Genomic DNA, 25,217 nt, shown 5'->3' with positions numbered 1-25,217 from the left:
GCCACATCCTCCATGCACTGAGGCAGGGAGCCAGGGGGACTGCCCATCCGCCCCACAAATGCCCAGGCCACGTCCCTTTCAGTCATTGACTGCCCCAGTACCATCGGTGCCCAAGGTCCCCGCTGCCTCGTGTGGAGATAAAGGGCCTTCGTGAAGATGTGCTCAGGGTGTTGGGGTGGCCTAGAAACTTCCGCTTTGCTTTCCTCACCCCGCTTTGCGGGGGTGAGGGGAGGTGTCGTGGCTAAGAAGACAGACACCAAGGACTCAGGAGAGGGCGGCGGCAGTGGGTGGGGACTGGGTGGGGGCTTCCCTCTGCTGCCCCCCAGCCCTGTGTCCCTGGGACCCATCCCTCAATGTCCCAGGGTTCCCGGTGATCTTGTGAAGTGGGGATGTAATAGCTCTGCCTCCTACATTGTCGTGAGTTCTGAGACCACATATGCAGTGCTCGGCCGCTGTCCTGGCACGGGTCACCTGCTCGGTGAACGGGACACCCCTCACCCACCACCCCATCCCCGCTCTGCTGGTCCCTCACTGCTTGTCCAGCTGACAGACCTAGTGCTCCCCTGGCGACGTTAACAACGCACTCTTATTCTCCCGGCTCTGGGTGGGGGAGGTCAGACATCAGCTTCAGCGAGCTGCACCCCTCCGGGGTTTCCGGGAGGGAGTCCCGCCCGGCCATGCCAGAACTTAGTCCTCACGAGAGTGACCGCAGTGGCCAGGCCACTGCCCCTTCCCCCTCCGGCACCTTATTCCTTGGGCTACAGATCTCCTAACTCTGTCCCCACAGGTGTCCGACCGGTGTGACTATGTCTTTGTCAACGGCAAGGAGATGAAGGGCAGGGTGGACGCGGTGGTGAACTTCACCTACCAGCACCTGAGCGCGCCACTGCACGTCACCGTGTGGGCGCCCCGGCTGCCGCTGCACATCGAGGTCTCGGACGCAGAGCTCAATCAGATCAAGGGCTGGCGGGTGCCCATTGTCCCCGACCGCAGGTGGGTGGGCATGCTGGGCGGGCCCTGTCAGAGGCGTGGCAGACGTGGGCGGGCGGGATGCACAAGGCATGGCCGCACCCAGACGCTCGGACACCTGCCACGGGCCGAGAGTCCCCAGGTCTCGGCACTGCTGCTCTGTGGTGGCCTCACCCTCCGTCAGGCTTGTCGCGTGGGGTCCCAGACCGACACGCCGTCTTCTCGGCAACCCCACTATCTCCCCAGAGTCCAGCCAGAGTCCCGGGGTTGCATCCCGTCTTCCCTAGTGTGCCCGTCGCCGGTCCGGGCACCGCAGCCAGGGACAGAATGTATGGTTGTTTGGCTGGACGTTGGCCGCAACCCCTGGCTGGTGTCCAACGGTGGGCAGAGTGGTCAGCCCTGCCTGCGCCCGTGGGTCAGCCCCAGGAGAAAGGGGGCCAATGGTGGGAAGGCAGCTCGCCTCCCCCATGCAGGAGCTCTGAGCTCACTTTGCCTCAGGGAGGTGACATCTGACACTCATCACCTGAGTGCTCTGAATGGTGACAGATAGAACAAAAGGTCCCCACCGTCCATTGGGCCCCCACATGAACGTCCTGGGCAGACCGAGGTAGAGCTGGGAGACGGTCACCCCGAGTGCCCATGCTAAGGATGCTCATGCAGGTGACCTGTAGAGGAAACGGGGGGGGGGCATGTGCAGCACCAGGGGAGGGAACCCGCATCTGCATGCTCAGCAGGGGCAGGGGAAGAGCTGGGACTCCTCTCAGGGGAAACTGTCACAGCCTTTCCCTTGGACGCTCACCCCTGTAAGCGAGGGACGGTGGCCCAAGGACGCAGGCATGGGTCCCATGTGAGCTGGAAGCAGGGTCCCTCAGTCGCCCCGGGCTGTGGTGTGGAGATGGGGGGGCAGAGGGGGCAGTGCTGCTGAGGGCCAGCTGTGGGGGCGAGGCTCACAAAGGCCACTGAGCCCAGCCCTGGCGCGGCCCTCCCAGCTGTCCAGTCCACGTGTGGCCACAGGACAGAGGGGAGTAGCCCTCGTTCTACTAAGACCATGGTGGAACTGTCATCACACGTTGAGGGGACAACCAGTGTCTGTCCCCAAGCAGGTCTCAGCCCCTCCCAGAGCATGAGCTGAGGGCCCCGTTCCTCACGGGCGGTGGGCACACTCGGGCTATAATCACGTGGGCCTCTCCGTGGGCTGCTTGCCACATGGCGCCCACTCCATCAGAGCCAGAGGGAGCCCAGTCTGTAAACCCCAGCCGTGGGCATGGCACTGCGACTTTTGCTATCACTCTGCAATGGGAGAAGGTCACCACACACACAACACACACACACACACACACACACACACGCACGGCCCCTGACCGCTAGCCTGACAAGTCAGTGTCCGCTAAACTGAATTGGCCCTTTGCCAGGCCAGCTCGGGACAGCGAGGAAGAGGAGGAGGATGAGAGGAAGGCGCGGGGCTGTGCCCTCCAGTACCAGCACGCCATGGTGCGCGTCCTGACTCAGTTTGTAGCGGAGTCAGCGGCCCCTGGGCGTCCTCTGGCCCACCTGCTGGGCTCAGACTGGCAGGTGGACATCACGGAGCTGGTGAACGACTTCATGCAGGTGGAGGAGCCCAGGATTGCCGAGCTGCGCAGCGGGCAGGTCCTGGTTGGCCAGGAGCTCGGGATGACCACCATTCAGGTAAGACGTCCCCAGAGGGGTAAACACGGCCATGGATTCCATTAAAAATATTATTTACGTCCAACCAAACATAGCCGTCCCGTAGATGAGAGCCACACTTGACTGACACGTTCAAAGACCTATGTTCCTGCCACCGATGTGTAGGCTGAGCTGAGGCCAATGAGCCCCTGCCCTTCAGGGTCACTCTGAGTGACAGTCTAGCGCACAGAGATGACACAGGCTTCACAAGCTGGCTGTCAGGGCAGGGAGCAGGGCCGGCTTCCTCACCTTCCTGGGGGCCATCTCTTCCTGAGCCTCAGTTCCTTCCTTCTCCTTTTCCCACAAATCTTCCTGGAGGATAAATCGGCGTGTCCACCGTCTTCCGGGGACCCACATTGCGGGCTCCCTGCCGCTCGTGTCATGACCGCCAGACCTAGAACCTGGAGAATGGTGTCTGGATAGAAACACGGGGCTTGACAACCAGCGTCAGAAAGACATCGTCTTGACAGACAGACGTCTTCATCAATGTCACCAGCACCTCTAACAGACCTGTGTCCAGGACGAAGGCAAGAAGAAGAGGGGGCTCGTTTCCGCGGAGGGTTCCAGTTCCGCAGGGAGCAGCTCTTCATGCCGGGCGGGGTGGGGCAGAGCGGGAAGAGAATCCACAGACGCTGTTCAGAAGCGGGGTGTCCCCCTCGGGGTCCGACGTGAACGTGGAGCTCGACCTCCGCTCGTCACGCTGTCCTTGGCAGAAAGGAGAATCCTGAAGGTGCAGGCTGCATACCGCTGCCTGGGGTGACCCCACCGGGGCCCCGTAGTCTCCGCGGACCCGCGGTCTCCCTTCAGCCCCACACCGGCAGGAGGTGTGAGCAAGAAATGCATCCGTGTGTAACTAGTGTGCTGGGACCATTGGTCTTTGATGATATGAAATTTTTAACAAAGTATTTAAGTAAATAAGTGATTTTAAACCCAACTTCACTGAATACTAGTAGAGATAAATCATCTCATGGAAGAAGCATCCTGTTAGTACTTAACTGAGTGAGATGTTCACCCTTCCTCCCCAGGACATAGGGCAGGTGCCATTGTCATGAAGGGGAAAGGAAAAGGAGGGGAAGGAGGGGGATGAGAGAGGTTCCACTTGTCCCCTCCTAGACACCATCTTGTTATTTAAAAATCATAATAAGGGGAGTGACGTCACGGAAATGGCGCCGTGAGCAGCGCATCCGACAGATCTCCCCTAAATCACAACAAATTTATCAACTAGAAACAGAAAAATTTATCCTCGGAGCATTCCGGAGTTCCACACAAACTGAAAGCGAAAGGACTGTTATCACTTGAATCTGAGAGACGAGGGTGTGGAGGAAGCTACAGCAGCAACGTTCATTCAAGCCACGAGGGAGTGCGCCTGTGGTGAGTCAGCCCACACTCGGGAGCCGCGAGCAGCCACCGGCGTGCCCTGTCCGGTTGCAGAGCGAGCACCGCCCACACTCGGGAGCAGCGAGCAGCCAACGGCGCACACCCGGTCCGGTTGCAGAGCGAGCACCGCTAACGTTCCCAGCGGCCCGCGCACTGCGAGTGAGAGTCGCCAGCCACCGGTGCCCGGAGCACCCCAGTCACGCACGTGCCCTGGGCATTCCACACGCCCAGAGCGCCCTACTGGCCCGCACACCCAGGATACCCCATTATCCTGCGCCTGGTGCAATCCAGCCGCCAGCGGCAGGGCGAGCGGGAGAGGCACCAGGGTGGTCTTCTACTTGGGAGATTCTCTCCGTGGGCGGGGCACCTCACCCAGCCATTCAAGCTAACAATCAAGCGTTGGGGGAGGGGCGCGCGCAGGCAGCCTAAAATACCTTCGGGAGCACAGCTGCGACCCATTCACTGAAATTAGCTTAACCCATGAAATCTGCGCACCCTCGGTTCTAATTTGATAAGATCTCTCTCAGTTCAGCGACCCAAGACAAGAGGCGTGATATTTTTTAGTGCCTCTCGCTAAAGGGGCGGGGGCAACTTCTGATTGATAGAGCCTCCATATTCAGGGATAAACGCTAACAAGAGGGACTTGGCAGATAATAAGATCTATACTACACTAGTCACAAGCAGAGACGAGTGCCTCTTCTTCCCAGCCAAAACAGGCTACAAAGTGTGGAAAGCCTGGGTTGAGAGGTCCAACTGAATGCTAGGCGCTGAACAGTCACCTTGACAACAATTGACTCCCACCCCCGCCTGATTACACTGGAGGCCCTGACTGCCAGAGCCTTTCCCAAAGCCTTGCACTGAGTGGGGATAGAGTGGGGATTTCCCAGCTCTTTGAGCCTCTTACTCCCCAGGCAGAAGCAGTTGCAGCCTTATAGCTGGATCACCAGGCTGCTAATTCAGGAAGGGGGGACTAGGAGAGAGAATCCAGGAAAGCAAACTCTCTCATCATTGGACCCTGCAAACGCCAACAAGCCTTGACTACCAGCAAGACTAAAGCCAATTATATGACATTGCCATAGAATCCCATCAACTGCAAATCCCTACCTAAGTGTGACACAGGGGCAGAGCCTGGGGTACAGAGTCACCGACCAGGAAGAGGGAGAGAAAAGAAAAAGGAAGAAGTTAACCTCTCAAAATCAAGAAAAATCCACAGACTTTACAACTTGTTCCACTAATTTTTTTTTTGTTGTTGTTTGTTTCTTCTATCTTATTGCCTTTATTTCCTCCACCTCGGTCCTTCTATTCTCTGCCCATCTTATGCTTCCCTTTTCTTGAACTACACTACCCATAACTGTTACATTTTATTTCTCTTCTTCATCCTCACCCTCCTTTAAGGTTATACTCCAAAACACTTAACTCTCACTCTCTCCTCTTTTTTTTTTTTTTTTGATTTGCTTTATTTAGTTTTATTCTCTTCCTTTTTTATTTCTTCCTTCGTTTTTCTCTTTTTCTTATTTTTTCCTTTCTATTCGTTTTTTTTTTTCTCATTTTACTTTCCTCCCATTTAATCCTAAATCACGAACAAATTAGTTAATTTGGGACTCAAGGCTTTTTTTGGCTTTATTTTTCTTTTTTGCTTTTGTTTTTGTTTTTTTCTTGTTTGTTTATTTTTGTGGCATTTTGGGTCCTCCCAACCCAAGGTCTCCATTGTATTTAGTCTTCGCTCCACTTAATACAACAGATTTTTACTTATTATTTTTATTTTTTTCTTCTTTATTATTCTTTTTTTGGTCCTTTTTTCTGGTTCCCTCTTATCCCTCTCATTATATCTCTTAGTTGACCATCACTTACAAGCAAATCATCTTATGCTTGTCTAAAATTTTCTTCCTTTTTTTTTTTTTTTTTTGCATTTAGTAGGTCCCTACTCCCTTTTTTTGCCCCTTGAATTCTTCACCCCAAATCAGGCCCTCCATTATAGGCATGATATTTCCCTGAGGAGGGGAGAGGAGGGAAAGAGAAGAAAGAAAAAAAGGGGGAAATAATAAATTATTACTGGTTTTTTTTTGTGGGGTGTTTTACCTTTTTTTTTTTTTTTACTTTTTACTCTTTATTAATTCTAATTAGTGCTATCAACAAGACCACCCTCAGATGCCAATAAGAAAGAGGAAATTGAATATTATGGATACAAAAGAAAGAGAGGTAACACAAATAGATGTGGAAAAATCTATGGAGAAAAGACTTAACATATTGGAAGCCTTGGAGCTAAATGACAGAGAATTTAAAATAGAAATCTTAAAAATACTCAGAGATATACAAGAAAACACAGAAAGGCAATATAGGGAGATCAGAAAACAACTCAATGAACACAAAGAATATATTACCAAGGAAATTGAAACTATTAAAACAAATCAAACAGAAATGAAAAACTCAATTCACGAGCTAAAAAATGAGGTAACAAGCTTAGCTAACAGAACAGCCCAGATTGAGGATAGGATTAGTGAAATAGAAGACAAACAACTTGAGGCACAACAGAGAGAAGAAGAAAGAGACTCAAAAATAATAAAAAACGAGAAAACCCTACAGGAATTGTCTGACTCCATCAGAAAGAATAACATAAGAATAATAGGTATATCAGAGGGAGAAGAGAAAGAAAATGGAATGGAGAATATACTCAAACAAATAATAGACGAGAACTTCCCAAGCCTGTGGAAAGAACTAAAGCCTCAATTTCAAGAAGCAAACAGAACACCGAGTTTTCTTAACCCCAACAAACCCACTCCAAGGCACATCATAATAAAGATGACACAAACCAATGACAAAGAAAAAATTCTCAAGGCAGCCAGGGAAAAGAAGAGTACAACATATAAAGGAAGGCCTATTAGATTATCATCAGATTTCTCAGCAGAAACTCTACAAGCTAGAAGAGAGTGGACCCCAATATTTAAAGCCCTGAAAGAGAGGAACTTTCAGCCAAGAATACTATACCCATCAAAGCTATCCTTCAAGTATGAAGGAGATATAAAAACATTCACAAATACAGAAAAGATGAGAGAATTTATCAACAGAAAGCCCCCACTCCAGGAAATACTAAAGGGGGTTTTCCAACCAGATTCAAAGAACAAAAGAAAACAACACCACAAGTAACAGCTCCACCAAGAACACAATAAAACCAAACTTAAACTGTGACAACAAAGGAAAAAAGGGGGGGAGAGGATGGAGATTAACAGTAGCAAAGGACGATGAAGTGCAGAAATACTTATAAGATAGGGTACTACAATGAATATGGTAGGTACCCTTTTCATAACTTAATGGTAACCACCCTTGAAAAAACCACCACAAAAACACTTGACTTAAAAAAGGTAGCAACAGAGGAAAGAAGTATGGAACACAAACAAACAAAAACAAATGATAGAAAAACAAAAGAGAAGAATCAAACTAGATACAAAACTAACAGAAAGCAATTTATAAAATGGCAGTAGGGAACCCACAAGTGTCAATAATTACACTAAATGTAAATGGATTAAACTTACCAATAAAAAGACACAGAGTAGCAGAATGGATTAAAAAAGAAAATCCAACTATATGCTGCCTACAAGAAACACATCTAAGCAACAAGGATAAAAACAAATTCAAAGTGAAAGGCTGGAAAACAATACTCCAAGCAAACAACACCAAAAAAAAAAGCAGGTGTAGCAATACTCATATCTAATAATGCTGACTACAAGACAGAAAAAGTACTCAGAGACAAAAATGGTCATTTCATAATGATTAAGGGGAAGTTGAATCAAGAAGACATAAAAATCCTTAATATATATGCACCAAACCAAGGAGCACCAAAATATATAAGACAGCTACTTATTGACCTTAAAACAAAAACTAACAAAAATACGGAGACAAGATGGCGCTGGAGTAGGCGAACGTACCAGCATCTACCTCCCAGAACCAATGTGGATTACAAACAAATTTTATGAACTATCAACTGGAAAAACCAACTTTGGACTAAACTAAAAGGACTCTTCAACCCAGGAACGCTGAAGAAGCCACCCAGAGACTGATAGGAAAAGCGGAAACGCGGAGAGGGCTGCCCAGCTTCTCGGAGCGAACGGCAGCAGGGAGAGACTCGCGTGGCGGGAAGTGAGTTTAGCAGAGGGGAAAGGGCCCTGAGCCCCAGGAACAAAGCCCCAGCCTGCAGCCCCAGAGCCCAGAAGAAGCATAAGGACAGTATTTAGCTGGAAACAAGTCAGGATACTGTTTGTGAGAGAGTCTGATTTCTCAGACCCAGGATCCTTCTTAAAGGGACCACGCAGAACATCTCTCTCACAAACACTCACCCGGGGCTCCTGGAGACAGAGGGAGAGGGGAGAGAACCACAGTAACAGGAAGAGAGTGCAATCTAGGAGGCATAGGGAGAAACATTTTGAGAGATAGCCACTCTAACCCCTGGGACGAGTCACTCCCCAAAGCTGAAGTGAATATTTCCCCCGGAAACAGCAATACCAGCAAAGGGAAGCAGGAGAGCAGCCAAACAAGCTCCCCCGCGGCATTCAGAGCAGAGTCGCACAGAAGGAGGGAGCTTTCAGGTCTACGGTAGTGAGTCTTAGGGTCCGAGCTGCAACGCCCCCACCCACACAGCTGAGGGCGCACCGGGGAGCGGGCGGCAGCGGGAGACAAAAGCGCGGTTCTGCTGGCAGGGGCGGAAGCCGGCTGGCCACCAGTGGGCTCAGGTGTGAGCTCAATCTTGCCCGGCTAGGGAGAAGGGGGCGTGCAAAAGCGGCTAAGCTCAGCTGCTGGCAGCCAGTAATCCAGCCTCCGGGAGAAGGGCGGGAAACCCAGAAAGGGTAGAAACCAGCCCCGGAGCAAGGGCAGAGGAGCACATCCCTGCCCCACCTGTGCAACCCAGGCTTGCGGTCTGACTTGGTAGCAGGCTCCTCCCACGGGGGTGGAGCCAAAAGCCCAGAAGAGGCGGAGTTCCACTACGAAGCTGAGCTTGGGCACGCAGCCTTTCCTGGTGGTAGAGCCAAGGCTAGCAGCTGTTCCTTGAGTGGGATCATCCTGCAAAGGCAGGGCGAAAGCTCGGAAACAGGCGGAGACCCGCAGCTGAGCAAAGGTGCTCGCCAGTGCCCTCAGGACCGAGCATAACATCACACACGGGGGCGGGGCAAAGGCCAAGGCCACCAACCCTTGTGCACCCGAGCACGTGATCACAGCCACTCTCGTGAAGAGAAAATGCGGAGGCAGAGAAATACAACACAAATAAACCAAGAGAAATCCCCAGAAAAGGACCTAAGTGAATCAGATATAACCAAATTACCAGATGCAGAGTTTAAAATAACGATTGTTAGGATGCTCAAAGATATTAGAACCACCATAGATGGCCATTACGAAAACCTAAATAAAGAGATAACAAATATAAAAAAGGACATTGAAATAATAAAAAAGAATCAGACAGAAATGACAAATACAATATCTGAAATAAAGAATACAATGGAAGGAATTAAAAGCAGGATGGATGAAGCAGAGAATCGAATCAGTGAGTTAGAGGACACAATAAATAAAGGCATGGAAGCAGAGCAGAAAAAAGAAAAGAGACTCAAAAAGTCTGAGGAAACTCTAAGAGAGCTCTGTGACAACATGAAGAGAAATAACATCTGCATCATAGGGGTTCCTGAAGAAGAAGAGAAAGAACAAGGGATAGAGACTTTGTTCAAACATATTATAGCGGAAAACTTCCCCCAATTAAGGCAGGAAAATATTTCACATGTTCAGGAAGCACAGAGAACTCCATTAAGGAGAAATCCAAAGAAACCAACACCAAGACACATCATAATTAAATTACCAAAGCTAAATGATAAAGAGAAAATATTAAAAGCTGCTAGAGAAAAAAAGACTATCACCTACAAAGGAGCCCCCATAAGGATGACTTCTGACTTCTCAACAGAAACACTTGAGGCCAGAAGGGAATGGCAAGAAATATTCAAAGTAATGCAGAACAAGAACCTACAACCAAGACTACTTTATCCAGCAAGGCTATCATTTAAAATTGAAGGAGAAATAAAAAGCTTTACAGACAAAAAAAAACTAAAGGATTTCACTACAACCAAACCAAGCTGCAAGAAATGCTAAGGGACCTGTTGTAAACAGATCAAAGGAAAAAAAGAATATAGCAAAAGAGAAAAACAGTTTTAAAGAAAAAAAATGGCAATAAACAACTACATATCAGTAATAACCTTAAATGTTAATGGATTAAATGATCCGATCAAGAGACATAGGGTAGCTGCGTGGATAAGAAAACAGGACCCATACATATGCTGTCTACAAGAGACACACCTTAAATCAAAAGATGCACACAGACTGAAGATAAAAGGATGGAAAAAAATATTTCACGCAAATGGAAATGAAAAAAAAGCTGGGGTAGCAATACTTATATCAGACAAAATGGACTTTAGAACAAAGACCATAGTTAGAGATAAAGAAGGTCACTACATAATGATAAAGGGAGCAATACAAAAGGAAGATATAACCATTATAAATATCTACACACCTAATATAGGAGCACCTAAATATATAAAGCAGACTTTGATAGACTTAAAGGGCGAGATCAACAGCAATACTATAATAATAGGAGATTTCAATACCCCATTAACATCATTAGATAGGTCCTCAAGAAAGAAAATTAACAAAGAAACAGCAGACTTAAAGGACATATTAGATGAACTCGATTTAATAGATATCTTCAGAACCTTTCACCCTAAAAGAGCAGAATATACATTCTTTTCAAGCGCTCATGGGACATTCTCTAGAATAGACCACATGTTAGGGCACAAAAGCGGGCTCAACAAATTTAAGAAGATTGAAATCATATCGAACACTTTCTCTGATCACAATGGCATTAAACTAGAAATCAACCACAATAGAAAAATTGAAAAACATTCAAACACTTGGAAACTAAATAGCAAGTTATTAAACAATGAATGGGTTAACATTGAGATCAAAGAAGAAATTAAAAAATTCCTAGAAACAAACGATAATGAGCATACATCAACTCAAAATTTATGGGACACAGCAAAAGCAGTCCTGAGAGGGAAGTTTATAGCATTACAGGCATACCTCAAGAAGCTAGAAAAAGCTCAAATTAACAACTTAACCCTGCATCTAAAAGAACTAGAAAAAGAACAGCAAGTAAAGCCCAGAGCTAGTAGAAGGAAGGAAATAATAAAGAACAGAGCAGAAATAAGTGACATAGAGGCTAAAGAAACAATACAGAGGATCAATGAAACCAGGAGCTGGTTCTTTGAAAAGGTAAACAAGATCGATGAACCTTTAACAAGGCTCACCAAGAAAAAAAGAAAGAGGACTCAAATAAATAAAATTAGAAACGAGAGTGGAGAAATAACAACTGACACAACAGAAATACAAAATATTGTAAGAAAATACTATGAAGAACTGTACGCCAAAAAACTAGACAACCTAGATGAAATGGACAAATTCCTTGAACCATATAATCTTCCAAAAATCAATCTGGAAGAATCAGAAAACCTAAACAGACCAATTACAACAAATGAGATTGAAACAGCTATCAAAAAACTCCCAAAAAAGAAAAGTCCTGGGCCTGATGGCTTCACAAGTGAATTCTACCAAATATTCAAAGAAGAACTAACTCCTATCCTTCTCAAGCTATTTCAAAAAATTCAAGAGGAAGGAAGACTTCCAAACTCCTTTTATGAGGCGAGCATAATTCTGATTCCAAAACCAGGCAAAGACAACACAAAGAAAGAAAATTATAGGCCAATATCCCTGATGAACTTAGATGCAAAAATCCTCAATAAAATATTAGCAAACCGGATCCAGCAATATATGGAAAAAATCATACACCATGATCAAGTAGGATTTATTCTTGGGAGGCAAGGCTGGTACAATATTCGCAAATCAATCAATGTGATTCATCACATAAACAAAAGAAAGGAGAAAAACCACATGATAATTTCAATAGATGCAGAAAAAGCATTTGATAAAGTCCAGCACCCATTCATGATCAAAACTCTCAGCAAAGTGGGAATACAGGGAACATACCTCAACATGATAAAGGCCATCTATGACAAACCCACAGCCAACATAATACTCAATGGGCAAAAATTAAAAGCTATCCCCTTAAGATCAGGAACAAGGCAGGGTTACCCCCTTTCACCACTCTTATTCAACATAGTTCTGGAAGTCCTCGCCACAGCAATCAGACAAGAAAAAGAAATAAAAGGCATCCAAATTGGAAAAGAAGAAGTAAAACTATCATTATTTGCAGATGACATGATATTGTATATAGAAAACCCTAAAGTTTCAGTCAAAAAACTACTAGACCTGATAAAAGAATTTGGCAAGGTGGCAGGATATAAAATCAATACTCAGAAATCAGAGGCATTTTTATACACTAATAATGAACTGTCAGAAAGAGAAATCAGGGAATCAATCCCCTTTACCATTGCAACCAAAAAAATAAAGTACCTAGGAATAAATCTAACCAAGGAGATTAAAGACTTGTACTCAGAAAATTATAAAACATTGATAAAAGAAATCAGGGAAGATACGAATAAGTGGAAGCATATACCATGCTCATGGTTAGGAAGAATAAACATCATTAAAATGTCTATATTACCCAAAGCAATTTATAAATTCAATGCAATACCAATGAAAATACCAATGACTTACTTCAAAGACATAGAACACATATTCCAAAAATTTATATGGAACCAAAAAAGAACACGAATAGCCTCAGCAATCCTGAAAAGGAAGAAAAAAGCGGGAGGTATCACACTTCCAGATATCAAGTTATATTATAAGGCCATTGTACTCAAAACAGCATGGTACTGGCATAAGAACAGGCACATAGATCAATGGAACAGAACAGAGAACTCAGAAATAAACCCACAGCTCTATGAACAACTGATATTTGACAAAGGAGGTAAGACAATACAATGGAGTAAAGACAGCCTCTTCAACAAATGGTGTTGGGAAAACTGGACAGCTACCTGCAAAAAAATGAAACTAGACCACCAACTTACACCACTCACAAAAATAAACTCAAAATGGATAAAAGACTTGAATGTAAGCCATGAAACCATAAGCATTTTAGAAGAAAACATAGGCAGTAAGCTCTCTGACATCTCTCGCAGCAATATATTTGCTGATTTGTCTCCACAGGCAAGTGAAATAAAGGACAGGATAAACAAATGGGACTTTATCAAACTAAAAAGCTTCTGCACAGCTAAAGATAATAAGAACAGAATAAAAAGACAAACTACACAATGGGAGAATATATTTGACATAGCGTCTGATAAGGGGTTAATAACCAAAATTTATAAAGAACTTGTAAAACTTAATACCAGAAGACAAACAATCCAATCCAAAAATGGGCAAAAGAAATGAATAGACATTTCTCCAAAGAGGACACACAGATGGCCAATAGGCATATGAAAAAATGTTCAACATCATTAATGATTAGAGAAATGCAAATTAAAACCACAATGAGATATCACCTCACACCAGTCAGAATGGCGCTCATCAATAAAACAACACAGAATAAGTGCTGGCGAGGATGTGGAGAAAAGGGAACCCTCCTGCACTGCTGGTGGGAATGCAGACTGGTGCAGCCACTGTGGAAAACAGTATGGAGATACCTCAAGAAATTAAAAATCGAACTGCCTTTTGACCCAGCTATACCACTGTTAGGAATATACCCCAAGAACACCATAGCACTGTTTGAAAAGAAGAAATGCACCCCCATGTTTATGGCAGCATTGTTCACAATAGCAAAGATTTGGAAACAGCCCAAGTGTCCATCAGAGGATGAGTGGATTAAAAAGCTTTGGTATATATATACTATGGAATACTACTCAGCCATAAGAAATGATGACATAGGATCTTTTACAACAACATGGATGGGCCTTGATAACATTATACTGAGTGAAAGAAGTAAATCAGAAAAAATAAGAACTATATGTTTCCACACATAGGTGGGACATAAAGATGAGACTCAGAGACATGAACAACAGTGTTGGGGTTACAGGGTGGGGGGACGAGAGGGAGGGGGTTGGGGGAGGGGAGGGGCACAAAGATCATGGCTTTTCAGCATTGGCCATATTCCCCCCTTAATCTATAGACAGACAGCAAATATTTACGTATGGTGTTCCCACTATAAAGACTGCTGTCTTAGGGACAAATGCTGACAAACTATTTCAGCAGTTCCTCCTTCTTCAAAGACTTATATGTAAACATAGAGCTCCATGTTTCATAGGACATACTCAAGCTCACTCCATGCTTCCTGGTGCTTTAGCACAAGGGAATGCCCCCCCCCTTTTTTTTTTTTTTTGTATTTTTTTTTGTATTTTTTCTTTTATTTATTTATTTTTTGTATATTTCTGAGGATGGGGATGGGGAGGCAAGCAGACAGACTCCTGCATGCGCCTGACTGGGATCCACCTGGCATGCCTACCGGGGGGAATGCTCTGCCCATCTGGGATGTTGCTCTGTTACAACCGGAGTCATTCTAGCAACTGGGGCGGAGGCCATGGGGCCATCCTTAGTGCCCAGGGTGGATTTGCTCCGGTGGAGCCTTGGCTGTGGGCGGGAGGAGAGGGACCGGGAGGGGGGAGAGGGGGAGGGGTGGACAGGTAGATGGGCGCTTCTCCTGTGTGCTCTGGCCGGGAATCGAACCCGGGAATCCTGTACACCAGGCCAATGATTCCGACGGGTCTACCACATCATGCTTTTTACTTAAAAAAAAAAATTTACATTTCTTTTGAAAGCTGATGAACAGGAGACACCAAATCTACCTTCTTTATTAGATCTAGCTAATAACACTGTTCTGTCTTTTTTCCAAATAGCTCCAGATATATGGAAAAGATTTATATAGGCGGATGGGGATCCTCAAACCCCTCAGCGAGATCTTCTGAGAATGGCTTTTAAGATACCTAGAGGCAGAAAAAGCCCAATAGAGATCAGGGGGAACTACCAGCTTTTAGGATACACCCTTAAAGGCTCCAGCACCCCAAAGGGGTCTCATAGGATGCCATCTGGGTCCTGCTTCAATAGTGGAAAGGAAGGTCATTGAGCTAAAGCCTGCCAGGCTTACACACCTCTGCTGTGAGGAAACAGGGACACTGGAAGGTGGGCTTCCCCCTCGCTCCTCTAAGGGAGGGTTCAGTCTCTTCCAGGCCTGCTCCAGCCACCTATGACCTAACCTTGCCCAGAATGCTGGGGTTTGCCACTGAAGGCTGAAGGTGCCCAGGGCCGTAGACCCCATCTACGACACTGTCGACGAGCCTAGGGTATTTCTTCCAAGAAGCAGGTAAACTGATCTCATTTGCACAAGGGCCACTTAACTATGTTTTGCCTGAATAGTCAGGTTCTTTATTCTTCCCTCAAAGATCTCTGTTGTGGGTGTTGATAGTCCTATTTTCTGCTGCTTTGCTTAATATATAGTGTTTCCTTTATTCCTCCTACCTCAATGCCCCACTCATATTTCAGGCTGGGACCTACTCTTAATTTAGAGCTCTCTTTCCTCCTTTTGCCAACTTGTATTATGAATTTACCTTTGCCACCCAGCTTAGTGTATCCCAAGGTTCTCTTTACCAGGCCACAGTCACAGAGCTCCAGGGAAAAGCAACCTGGTCTCAACTCTCCAGGCAGAGGAGAACAGAAGCTCCATATCCACGCATGCTGCAAATGGCTTTTTCCAGTCTACCTGAATCATTACCAGCTAGAAGCAGCGGTCATTGGGACTTGGACATGAGCTGCAAAGTATAGAATGGTGACAACAATTCCAGTGCCATACGGACTTTTCCTGTGGGGAACTTTCCTGGACTCCTGCTCCCTGTGACAGCTCCTAACAGACTGAACTGTGGTTGGGTTGCATTTTTCAGGGATTTGGCATGGTGAGGGGGCCAACTTGGACTTGGGGAACATGTTAAGGACACTACTCATTTATGGATTCTTGCTGTATTGGCCAAGAGTTTGCTTAAAGGCTTTTAATCACTGTAAAAAAAATAGAGGACTAGATGAAGAAGATGGGGCACATATACACCATGGTATATTATTCAGCTAGGAGAAATGGTGACATTGGATCACTTATAGCGGAATGGTGGAGCCTTGGTAGCATTGTGCGGAGTGAAAGAAGCGAATCAGAAAAAAACAGGAACTGCAGGATTCCATACATTAGTGGGACATAAAAGCGAGACTGAGAGGCATGAACAGGAGTGTGGTGGCTATGGGGGGTGGGGGGAGGGAAGGAGGGAGAGGGGGAGGGGAGGGGGAGGGGTACAGAGAGAACTGGATAGAGGGTGGCAGAGGACGATCTCTCTTTGGGTGATGGGTATGCAACATAACTAAATGACAAGATAACCTGGAAATGTTTTCTTTGAATGTATGTACCCTGATTTATTGATGTCACCCCATTAAAATAAAAATTTATTTATATATTAAAAAAAAAAAAAAAAACTAACAAAAATACAATCATACTTGGAGACCTCAATACACCGCTGACGGCTCTAGATCGGTCATCCAAACAGAGAATCAATAAAGATATAGTGGCCTTAAACGAAATACTAGAACACCTGGATATGATAGACATCTACAGGACACTTCATCCCAAAGCGACAGAGTATACATTTTTCTCTAGTGTACATGGAACATTCTCAAGAATTGACCATATGTTGGGCCACAAAGACAATATCAGCAAATTTAGAAAAATTGAAATTGTACCAAGCATATTATCTGATCATAAAGCCTTGAAACTAGAATTCAACTGCAAAAAAGAGGGGGAAAAACCCACAAAAATGTGGAAACTAAACAACATACTTCTAAAAAATGAATGGGTCAAAGAAGAAATAAGCGCAGAGATCAAAAGATATATACAGACAAATGAAAATGAAAATACGACATATCAGAATCTCTGGGATGCAGCAAAAGCAGTAATAAGAGGAAAGTTCATATCACTTCAGGCCTATATGAACAAACAAGAGAGAGCCGAAGTAAACCACTTAACTTCACACCTTAAGGAACTAGAAAAAGAAGAACAAAGACAACCCAAAACCAGCCGAAGAAAGGAGATAATAAAAATCAGAGCAGAAATAAATGAAATAGAGAACAGAAAAACTATAGAAAAAATCAATAAAACAAGGAGCTGGTTCTTTGAAAAGATCAACAAAATTGACAAACCCTTGGCAAGACTCACCAAGGAAAAAAGGCACAGGACTCAAATAAATAAAATCCAAAATGAAAGAGGAGAGATCAGCACAGACATCATAGATATACAAAGAATTATTGTAGAATACTATGAAAAATTATATGCCACCAAATACAACAATCTAGAAGAAATGGATAAATTCCTAGAACAATACAACCTTCCTAGACTGAGTCATGAAGAAGCAGAAAGCCTAAACAGACCAATCAGCAGGGAGGAAATAGAAAAAACTATTAAAAACCTCCCCAAAAATAAAAGTCCAGGCCCAGACAGTTATACTAGTGAATTCTATCAAACATTCAAAGAAGACTTGGTTCCTATTCTACTCAAAGTCTTCCAAAAAATTGAAGAAGAAGCAATACTTCCAAACACATTTTATGAGGCCAACATAACCCTCATACCAAAACCTGGCAAGGATGGCACAAAGAAAGAAAACTACAGACCAATATCTCTAATGAATACAGATGCTAAAATACTAAACAAAATACTGGCAAACCGAATACAACAACATATTAAAAAAATAATACATCATGATCAAGTGGGATTCATCCCAGAATCTCAAGGATGGTTCAACATACGCAAAACGGTTAACGTAATACACCATATCAACAAAACAAAGAACAAAAACCACATGATCTTATCAATAGATGCAGAAAAGGCTTTTGAAAAAATACAACACAATTTTATGTTTAAGACTCTCAACAAAATGGGTATAGAAGGAAAATATCTCAACATGATAAAGGCCATATATGATAAACCATCAGCCAACATCCTATTAAACGGCATAAAACTGAGGACTTTCTACCTTAAATCAGGAACAAGACAGGGTTGTCCACTCTCTCCACTCTTATTTAACGTGGTGCTAGAAGTTCTGGCCAGAGCAATCAGACAAGACAAAGAAATAAAAGGCATCCATATCGGAAAAGAAGAAGTAAAGCTATCACTTTTTGCTGATGATATGATCCTATACATCGAAAACCCGAAGGACTCCACAAAAAGATTATTAGAAACAATAAACCAATACAGTAAGGTCGCAGGATACAAAATTAACATACAAAAGTCCATAGCCTTTCTATATGCCAACAATGAAATATTAGAAAACGAACTCAAAAAAATAATCCCCTTCACGATTGCAACAAAAAAAATAAAATACCTAGGAATAAACATAACAAAGAATGTAAAGGACCTATATAATGAAAATTAAGGGAAATCGAAAAAGATACAATGAGATGGAAAAATATTCCTTGTTCTTGGATAGGAAGAATAAATATAATCAAAATGGCCATATTACCCAAAGCAATATACAAATTTAATGCAATTCCCATCAAAATCCCTATGAGATTTTTTAAAGAAATGGAACAAAAAATCATCAGATTTATATGGAACTATAAAAAACCCCGAATAGCCAAAACAATCCTAAGGAAAAAGAATGAAGCTGGGGGCATTACAATACCTGACTTTAAACTATATTATAGGGCCACGATAATCAAAACAGCATGGTATTGGCAGAAAAATAGACACTCAGACCAATGGAACAGAATAGAAAGCCCAGAAATAAAACCACATATATATGGTCAAATAATCTTTGATAAAGGGGCCAACAACATACAATGGAGAAAAGAAAGCCTCTTCAACAAATGGTGTTGGGAAAACTGGAAAGCCACATGCAAAAGAATGAAACTCGACTATAGCCTGTTCCCGTGTACTAAAATTAATTCAAAATGGATCAAAGACCTAAATATAAGACCTGAAACAATAAAGTACATAGAAGAAGACATAGGTACTAAAATCATGGACTTGGGTTTTAAAGAACATTTTATGAACTTGACTCCAATGGCAAGAGAAGTGAAGGCAAAGATAAATGAATGGGACTACATCAGAATAAAAAGTTTTTGCTCAGCAAGAGAAACTGATATAAAAATAAACAGACAGCCAACTAAATGGGAAATGATATTTTCAAACAACAGCTCAGATAAGGGCCTAATATCCAAAATTTACAAAGAACTCATAAAACTCAACAACAAACAAACAAACAATCCCATAAAAAAATGGGAAGAGGACATGAACAGACACTTCTCCCAGGAAGAGATACAAATGGCCAACAGATATATGAAAAGATGCTCAGCTTCATTAGTTATTAGAGAAATGAAAATCAAAACTACAATGAGATACCACCTCACCCCTGTTAGATTAGCTATTATCAACAAGACGGGTAATAGCAAATGTTGGAGAGGCTGTGGAGAAAAAGGAACCCTCATTCACTGTTGGTGGGACTGTAAAGTAGTACAACCATTATGGAGGAAAGTAAGGTGGTTCCTCAAAAAACTGCAAATAGAACTACCTTATGACCCAGCAATCCCTCTACTGGGTATATACCCCAAAACCTCAGAAACATTGATACGTGAAGACACATATAGCCCCATGTTCATTGCAGCACTGTTCACAGTGGCCAAGACATGGAAACAACCAAAAAGCCCTTCAATAGAAGACTGGATAAAGAAGATGTGGCACATATACACTATGGAATACTACTCAGCCATAAGAAATGATGACATCAGATCATTTACAGCAAAATGGTGGGATCTTGATAACATTATAAGGAGTGAAATAAGTAAATCAGAAAAAAACAAGAACTACATGATTCCATACATTGGTGGAACATAAAAATGAGACTAAGAGACATGGACAAGAGTGTGGTGGTTACAGGGGTGGGGGGAGGGAGGACATGGGAGGGAGGGAGGGAGAGAGTTAGGGGGAGGGGGAGGGGCACAGAGAACTAAATAGAGGGTGGCGGAGGACAATCTGACTTTGGGCGAGGGGTACGCAACATAATTTAATGACAAAATAACCTAGACATGTTTTCTTTGAATATATGTACCCTGATTTATTAATGTCATCCCATTACCATTAATAAAAATTTATTTAAAAAAATAAATTAAAAAAAAATCATAATAAGTTTTCACAGGCAAGCTTCACTTCCTGGAACTGGAGGTCAGAAAGTGCCATTTCTGGCCCTGGCCTGTTGGCTCAGTGGTAGAGCGTCAGCCTGGCATGCAGGAGTCCCGGGTTCGATTCCCGGCCAGGGCACACAGGAGAAGTGCCCATCTGTTTCTCCACTCCTCCCCCTCTCCTTCCTCTCTGTCTCTCTCGTCCCCTCCCGCAGCCAAGGCTCCATTGGAGCAAAGTTTGCCCGGGCACTGAGGATGGCTCCATGGCCTCTGCCTCAGGCGCTAGAATGGCTCTGGTTGCAATGGAGCAACGCCCCAGATGGGCAGAGCATTGCCCCCTTGTGGGCATGCAGGGTGGATCCTGGTCGGGCGCATGCAGGAGTCTATCTGACTGCTGCCCCCCACTTCTCACTTTGGAAAATAAAAGTGCCATGTCTGCGTGTCCCGGCTCTGTCCCCCACACAGGACTGCCTTCACGCTGCTGGGTTGACTTCTGGGACCACAGGGGGCTTTTCTTCATTGTGTCGGTTCTGTTTCCAGATCCTGTCGCCGCTGTCAGACGCCATCTTGGCTGAGAAGACCATCACCGTGCTGGACGAGAAGGTGACCATCACTGACCTCGGGGTCCAGCTGGTGACGGGGCTGTCTCTCTCGCTGCAGCTCAGCCCTGGGAGCAACAGGGCCATCTTCGCCACTGCGGTGGCCCAGGAGCTCCTGCAGAGGCCCAAACAGGTACAGGGGCCAGGACACCGCAGGGTGGGCGCGCATCAGGCAGGTCCTGCGGGAGGTGGGTGCACAGGGTGGGGTCGCGCCCCTCGCCGGGGGTCCTGCATTGAGCAGGGTCACAGCCCAGGTGAGGTCACATGTTAGATTTGGTTATTTGTCATGTGGAGACGCTGACCGGGAGTGGGGAGGGTCTCACGAAAGAGCAGGGTCACCCCCTGGTGTTTCTCCACCTGGGATGGGGCTCGGGAAGAGGGGGCTGCTGTGCCTTTTGTTTCCCCGCCCCCCCACGTGGAGAAGTGGAAAGTGAGCATGCTTGGCCTCCATGCGCTGTGGCCGCGTCATGTGGTCCTGCTCAGCATCAGGCCAGGCGTGCAGGGAGGGCTGTGCCGGCTCGCTGCCCTCAGCCTCGGAGCCCGGCCTCGGCCCCTCTGGTGAACATGCATGGGAGGCTCGGTGTGGACCAGTGAAGTGGACAACCCGGCGAGGCCACTAGTGGTGACTCAAATCCACCAGGTCTGCCCTTCCGCCAGGACACATGCGGGCCTCACGCGTCAGGGGCCGCCAAGCTTTCCATGCGATGCCAGAGGGTGGGGGACAGTGCCGTGAGCAGTGGTTCCTCGGGGGACGTGAGCTAGGATTCCTGGGGGGCTTAAGCTGGGGCCTGGGGGGCACAGGCTGCCAGCCGGCTCCCAAGCACGCCGGCACGACCTCTACACTCTCCAGCCGGCAGTGGACTCGGGAGTCGCTCCTGTGCTGGGAGTGCCCTGCTCACACTGGTCCCGAGGAAAGTGGCGCTAACACAACAAAAGGACAGGAGAGCAGATGGACGCAGTGCTGGGCTGCCCAGTGTTCCCCGGCCGGTTGTGGCCGCCAGTGGGTGGGAGGGGCAGCCTCCAGACAGTGTGTGGTGTCCCCGTCCGGCTGGTTTAACGCGGAGTCTGCAGCTGGTGCCCCACCCACCTCTGTGGAGCCAGGGCAGGCAGGGCCAGGTGGCGCCTCAGGGTGACCTTGTCCAGCTCGGGGGACCTCAGTCTGCATGCTGAGTGACGCACGCAACCTGGGCACACAAGCACCGTAAAGGAGATGCAGAAAACACTCTCATTTAAGCGTGTAACTCTTGTAAGTGATCCCGCCAACCGCTGATTCCCGTGACATGTAACTTATTCCTGGGCAGACCTTGCCCTTGACTGCCTGCAGGACCCATGGCCTCCTCCCCGGGATGGGGTGCCGGCAGCCGCACCATGGGGCGTCTGTCCCTGGTGCTGCGTCCCTGCGTTCCGGCGCTGTTTCCTGTGATTTATTTTCTTTCCCACCCTGAGCACCACTCACCTCTTATCTCCACACGGCTTGACCGCTTTCCTTAGTCCTCATCGTGTGATCCTCTCCACCCTGTCTGTGTCCCTAAGACTCGGGGCCCAACCTGATGACCTTATTTTACTCAACAGGAAGCAGCCATCAGTTGCTGGGTCCAGTTCAGTGATGGCTCCGTCACCCCCTTGGACATTTACGACGGGAAAGACTTCTCCCTGATGGTCACCTCCCTGGACGAGAAGGTGGTCTCCATCCACCAAGACCCTGGCCTCAAGTGGCCGGTGATCGCCGCAGAGTCCGAGGGGCAGGGCGCCCTGGTGAAGGTGGAAATGGTCATCAGCGAGTCCTGCCAGAAGTCCAAGCGCAAGAGCGTGCTTGCCGTGGGGACGGCCACCATCAAGGTGCGGTTCGGCCAGAGCGACGCCAGCCCCAACACCAGCGACAGCGGGCAGACAGGGGCGGGGGCCCACCTGGAGAACAGCGCCAGCGACCGGAGACCCAGAAGGCCCTCGCAGGAGCGGGGCGGCCACGAGGGACAGGCCTTCAGCAGCTCCTCGGTGGGTGTCTCGGACGCCATGGGCGCGCGGGGGGCCACCACGGAGAGGTCGATCCTCCAGAGGAGTCTCGGCCCGGGCGGCCCCTCGGACGACGTCAGCCGCCTGCGCGCCATCCCCGTTAACCTCACCGGCTTCCAGGCCCCGGCGGACCTGCCCGGCAGCAGCGGGGACGCGGACGCAGACACGGACGCGGAGGACCTGGCGCAGGCCGCCCGGGGGCTGAGCGACCTGGAGATCGGCATGTACGCCCTGCTGGGCGTCTTCTGCCTGGCCATCCTGGTCTTCCTGGTCAACTGCGCGGCCTTCGCCTGGAAGTACAGGCACAAGCGGGCGCCCTTCGCCGAGCAGGAGGGGCTGAGCCACCCCCACGACTGGGTGGGGCTGAGCCACCGGACAGAGCTCTTGGAGAACCACATCAACTTCGCGTCCCCCCAGGACGAGCAGCACGTCACGGTCATCGACAGGGGCCTGGACTTCGAAGAGAGCAAGTATCTCCTGGGCACGAACTCCCCGAGTGGCCTCAACGGGCCGCCGTTCACACCCACAGGGCCGGCAGTCGCCGCCACTGGGAAGGACCCCGCGAACGAGCCGCCCGCGTCCCCCACCTCCAAGAGGAAGAGGGTGACATTCACCACTTTCACCACCCTCTCCCTGGAGGACCGGAGCCCCGCTTTGCGCGCCGCGGCCCTGGGCAGCGGGGAGCACGAGAACTGGGTCTGCCCAGACCTGGACCCGGGGGAGGGCCCGGACCCGCGCGGCTGCGCAGAGGGGCCGCAGGAGAGCGTGTAAGCCAGGCGGCCCCGGGGGAGGGGTGAAGTAACAGACAAGACACGGGGGACGTACGTTCTCAGCGGCGCCCCAGAAAAGGAGCCTGAGTGGACACGGCCTTTCCGGTGTCCAGTGTCAGGGTGAGGCCTTCAACCCCGCGTGGCAAGATTTTCGAAACTTGGAAGGAAAACAGGTTCTGAATGTCTGAGCGTCTGCGAGGCCCCGGGAGAAAGCCATCCCTCCCCCATGTGGTCAGACCACCTGGGTGCTGGGGGTGGGGGGGTCCACGAGGCCCCGCCAGCAAGGGCAGCACTGGATGATGGGGAGGAAGGAGGCTGACCCTGGTCAGGGGGAGGCAGGTCAGTGGGGAGCACGTTGCTGGACCGTGAGCGCCATCACCGGCCGTGCGGGGTCGCTGGCCTCCCTGGGAGGCGTGACGGCGCGTTCTTACCTCCTGAAGACTCGGCCAGACCCAGCCGGCTGGTCCACAGACCCAGGCGGTTGCTCACAAGGACACACAGGCCACCGGACCTTGGTAACCGGTGCCCAGAACAAGCAGGCAGCACCGTCTAAGACGTTAGAGCCTCCCTATCTGTGAACTGGGGGTTCGGGCCCAGCGTTCTATCAGGTTCAAAGAACTGAGGTTTTTTTGTTGTTGTTTTGATTTTTAATCAAGTTGCCAAGTTCAAATCTGTAAACCCCCTCCCCGCATTGCCCCCTCTCTGAAGGTCGTTGGTCACTTGTGGGCAGTGGGGCCAGTGTCTTTGTGTCACCTCCCAGGGGATGGTCACCAGGAAGCCTCACCGGACAGCCCTTGCGGGTAAACAGCCATCACAGGGAATTCAACCCCGAGTCCCGCTCCGTCCCCCCTTCCCTAGAGAGGGAGCAGTTCTGTCACGCATGTGGACAGCGACTTTGGGTCTCCTGTCCGATGCTGTTGAGACAAACGTGGGTGTCCGTGGGGCACGTGCAGGGGGAGGGTTGTGGGGACAGTGGGTGTGTACAGGGTGGTCGCTCAGGGAGCCTGTCCCCCTGACTTTGGGCAGAATGTACAGATCCTGACCTCGGAGAGCCGGGGCGCGGGTTCTGCGAACTTGTGGTTCTGGTCCGTCCTGCCAGGTTTCTCAAACCTCTAACGTCCCCAGGGGCAAAGCCTTAAAATGTAGGTGGAGGGAGAGGGGGCGGCTCTTAGCCCCGGGTGACACTCCTGTCTGCAGAGGCAGGTGTTGGGGCTGGGAGCCCTGAGACCATGTCATGTGGCCCCAGGTCACTTTCTCTGTCTGTTCTTGAATTCTCTGTCCCAGTCCTGCCGTCTCTCTGCATCTTGGCTTCCTCTGTCTCTCCTCGTGTTCCTGTCTATGTCTCCCTCCCCACCTGTGTCCCCCTTGCTGGCTCTGTCTACAGGGGTGAGTCCCGCCGTCCTCACCCTAACCTGAGCACCACCCTTCAGCCAGGCTGTGTCCCTCTCATTCTGAGACTGTGCTGCCATGCCAGAAGTCACCAGCGCTGTCCCAAGCTCACTGACCCTGCCTGCGTGGGTGATGAAACTGTCACCCCCTTTGGTGACACCCATCCCCTGCTTTTTCAGTCCTTACCTGCAGGCTGTTCCATGTCCTGCTGTGGCCG

The 25,217-nt window shown here is 47.8% G+C and overlaps 1 protein-coding gene across 1 annotated transcript; it reads left to right on the top strand.

The window, feature by feature from the left end:
* The first annotated feature begins 820 nt into the window (after positions 1-820).
* LOC136322513 (transmembrane protein 132D-like) lies at positions 821-25,114 on the top strand. Its single transcript, XM_066254477.1, has 4 exons — positions 821-993; positions 2,382-2,655; positions 20,770-20,961; positions 22,401-25,114. The coding sequence occupies exons 1-4, from the start codon at positions 830-832 to the stop codon at positions 23,610-23,612; spliced, it is 1,842 nt and encodes a 613-aa protein (XP_066110574.1). The 5' UTR covers positions 821-829; the 3' UTR covers positions 23,613-25,114.
* Positions 25,115-25,217: the final 103 nt, after the last annotated feature.

The sequence above is a fragment of the Saccopteryx bilineata genome, chromosome 2 (assembly GCF_036850765.1).
Source record: "Saccopteryx bilineata isolate mSacBil1 chromosome 2, mSacBil1_pri_phased_curated, whole genome shotgun sequence".
Lineage (NCBI taxonomy): Eukaryota > Metazoa > Chordata > Mammalia > Chiroptera > Emballonuridae > Saccopteryx > Saccopteryx bilineata.
Note: the sequence above shows the minus strand (reverse complement) of the source record. Positions and strands in the feature narration are given on the sequence as shown.

Bases quoted from the DNA above. Each gene is read 5' to 3' on its own strand.
- LOC136322513 (XM_066254477.1), top strand. From the start codon at position 830: ATGAAGGGCAGGGTGGACGCGGTGGTGAACTTCACCTACCAGCACCTG. The intron at 994-2,381 runs GTGGGTGGGCAT...GCCCTTTGCCAG, and splicing joins CCCATTGTCCCCGACCGCAG to GCCAGCTCGGGACAGCGAGG. The intron at 2,656-20,769 runs GTAAGACGTCCC...TTCTGTTTCCAG, and splicing joins TCGGGATGACCACCATTCAG to ATCCTGTCGCCGCTGTCAGA.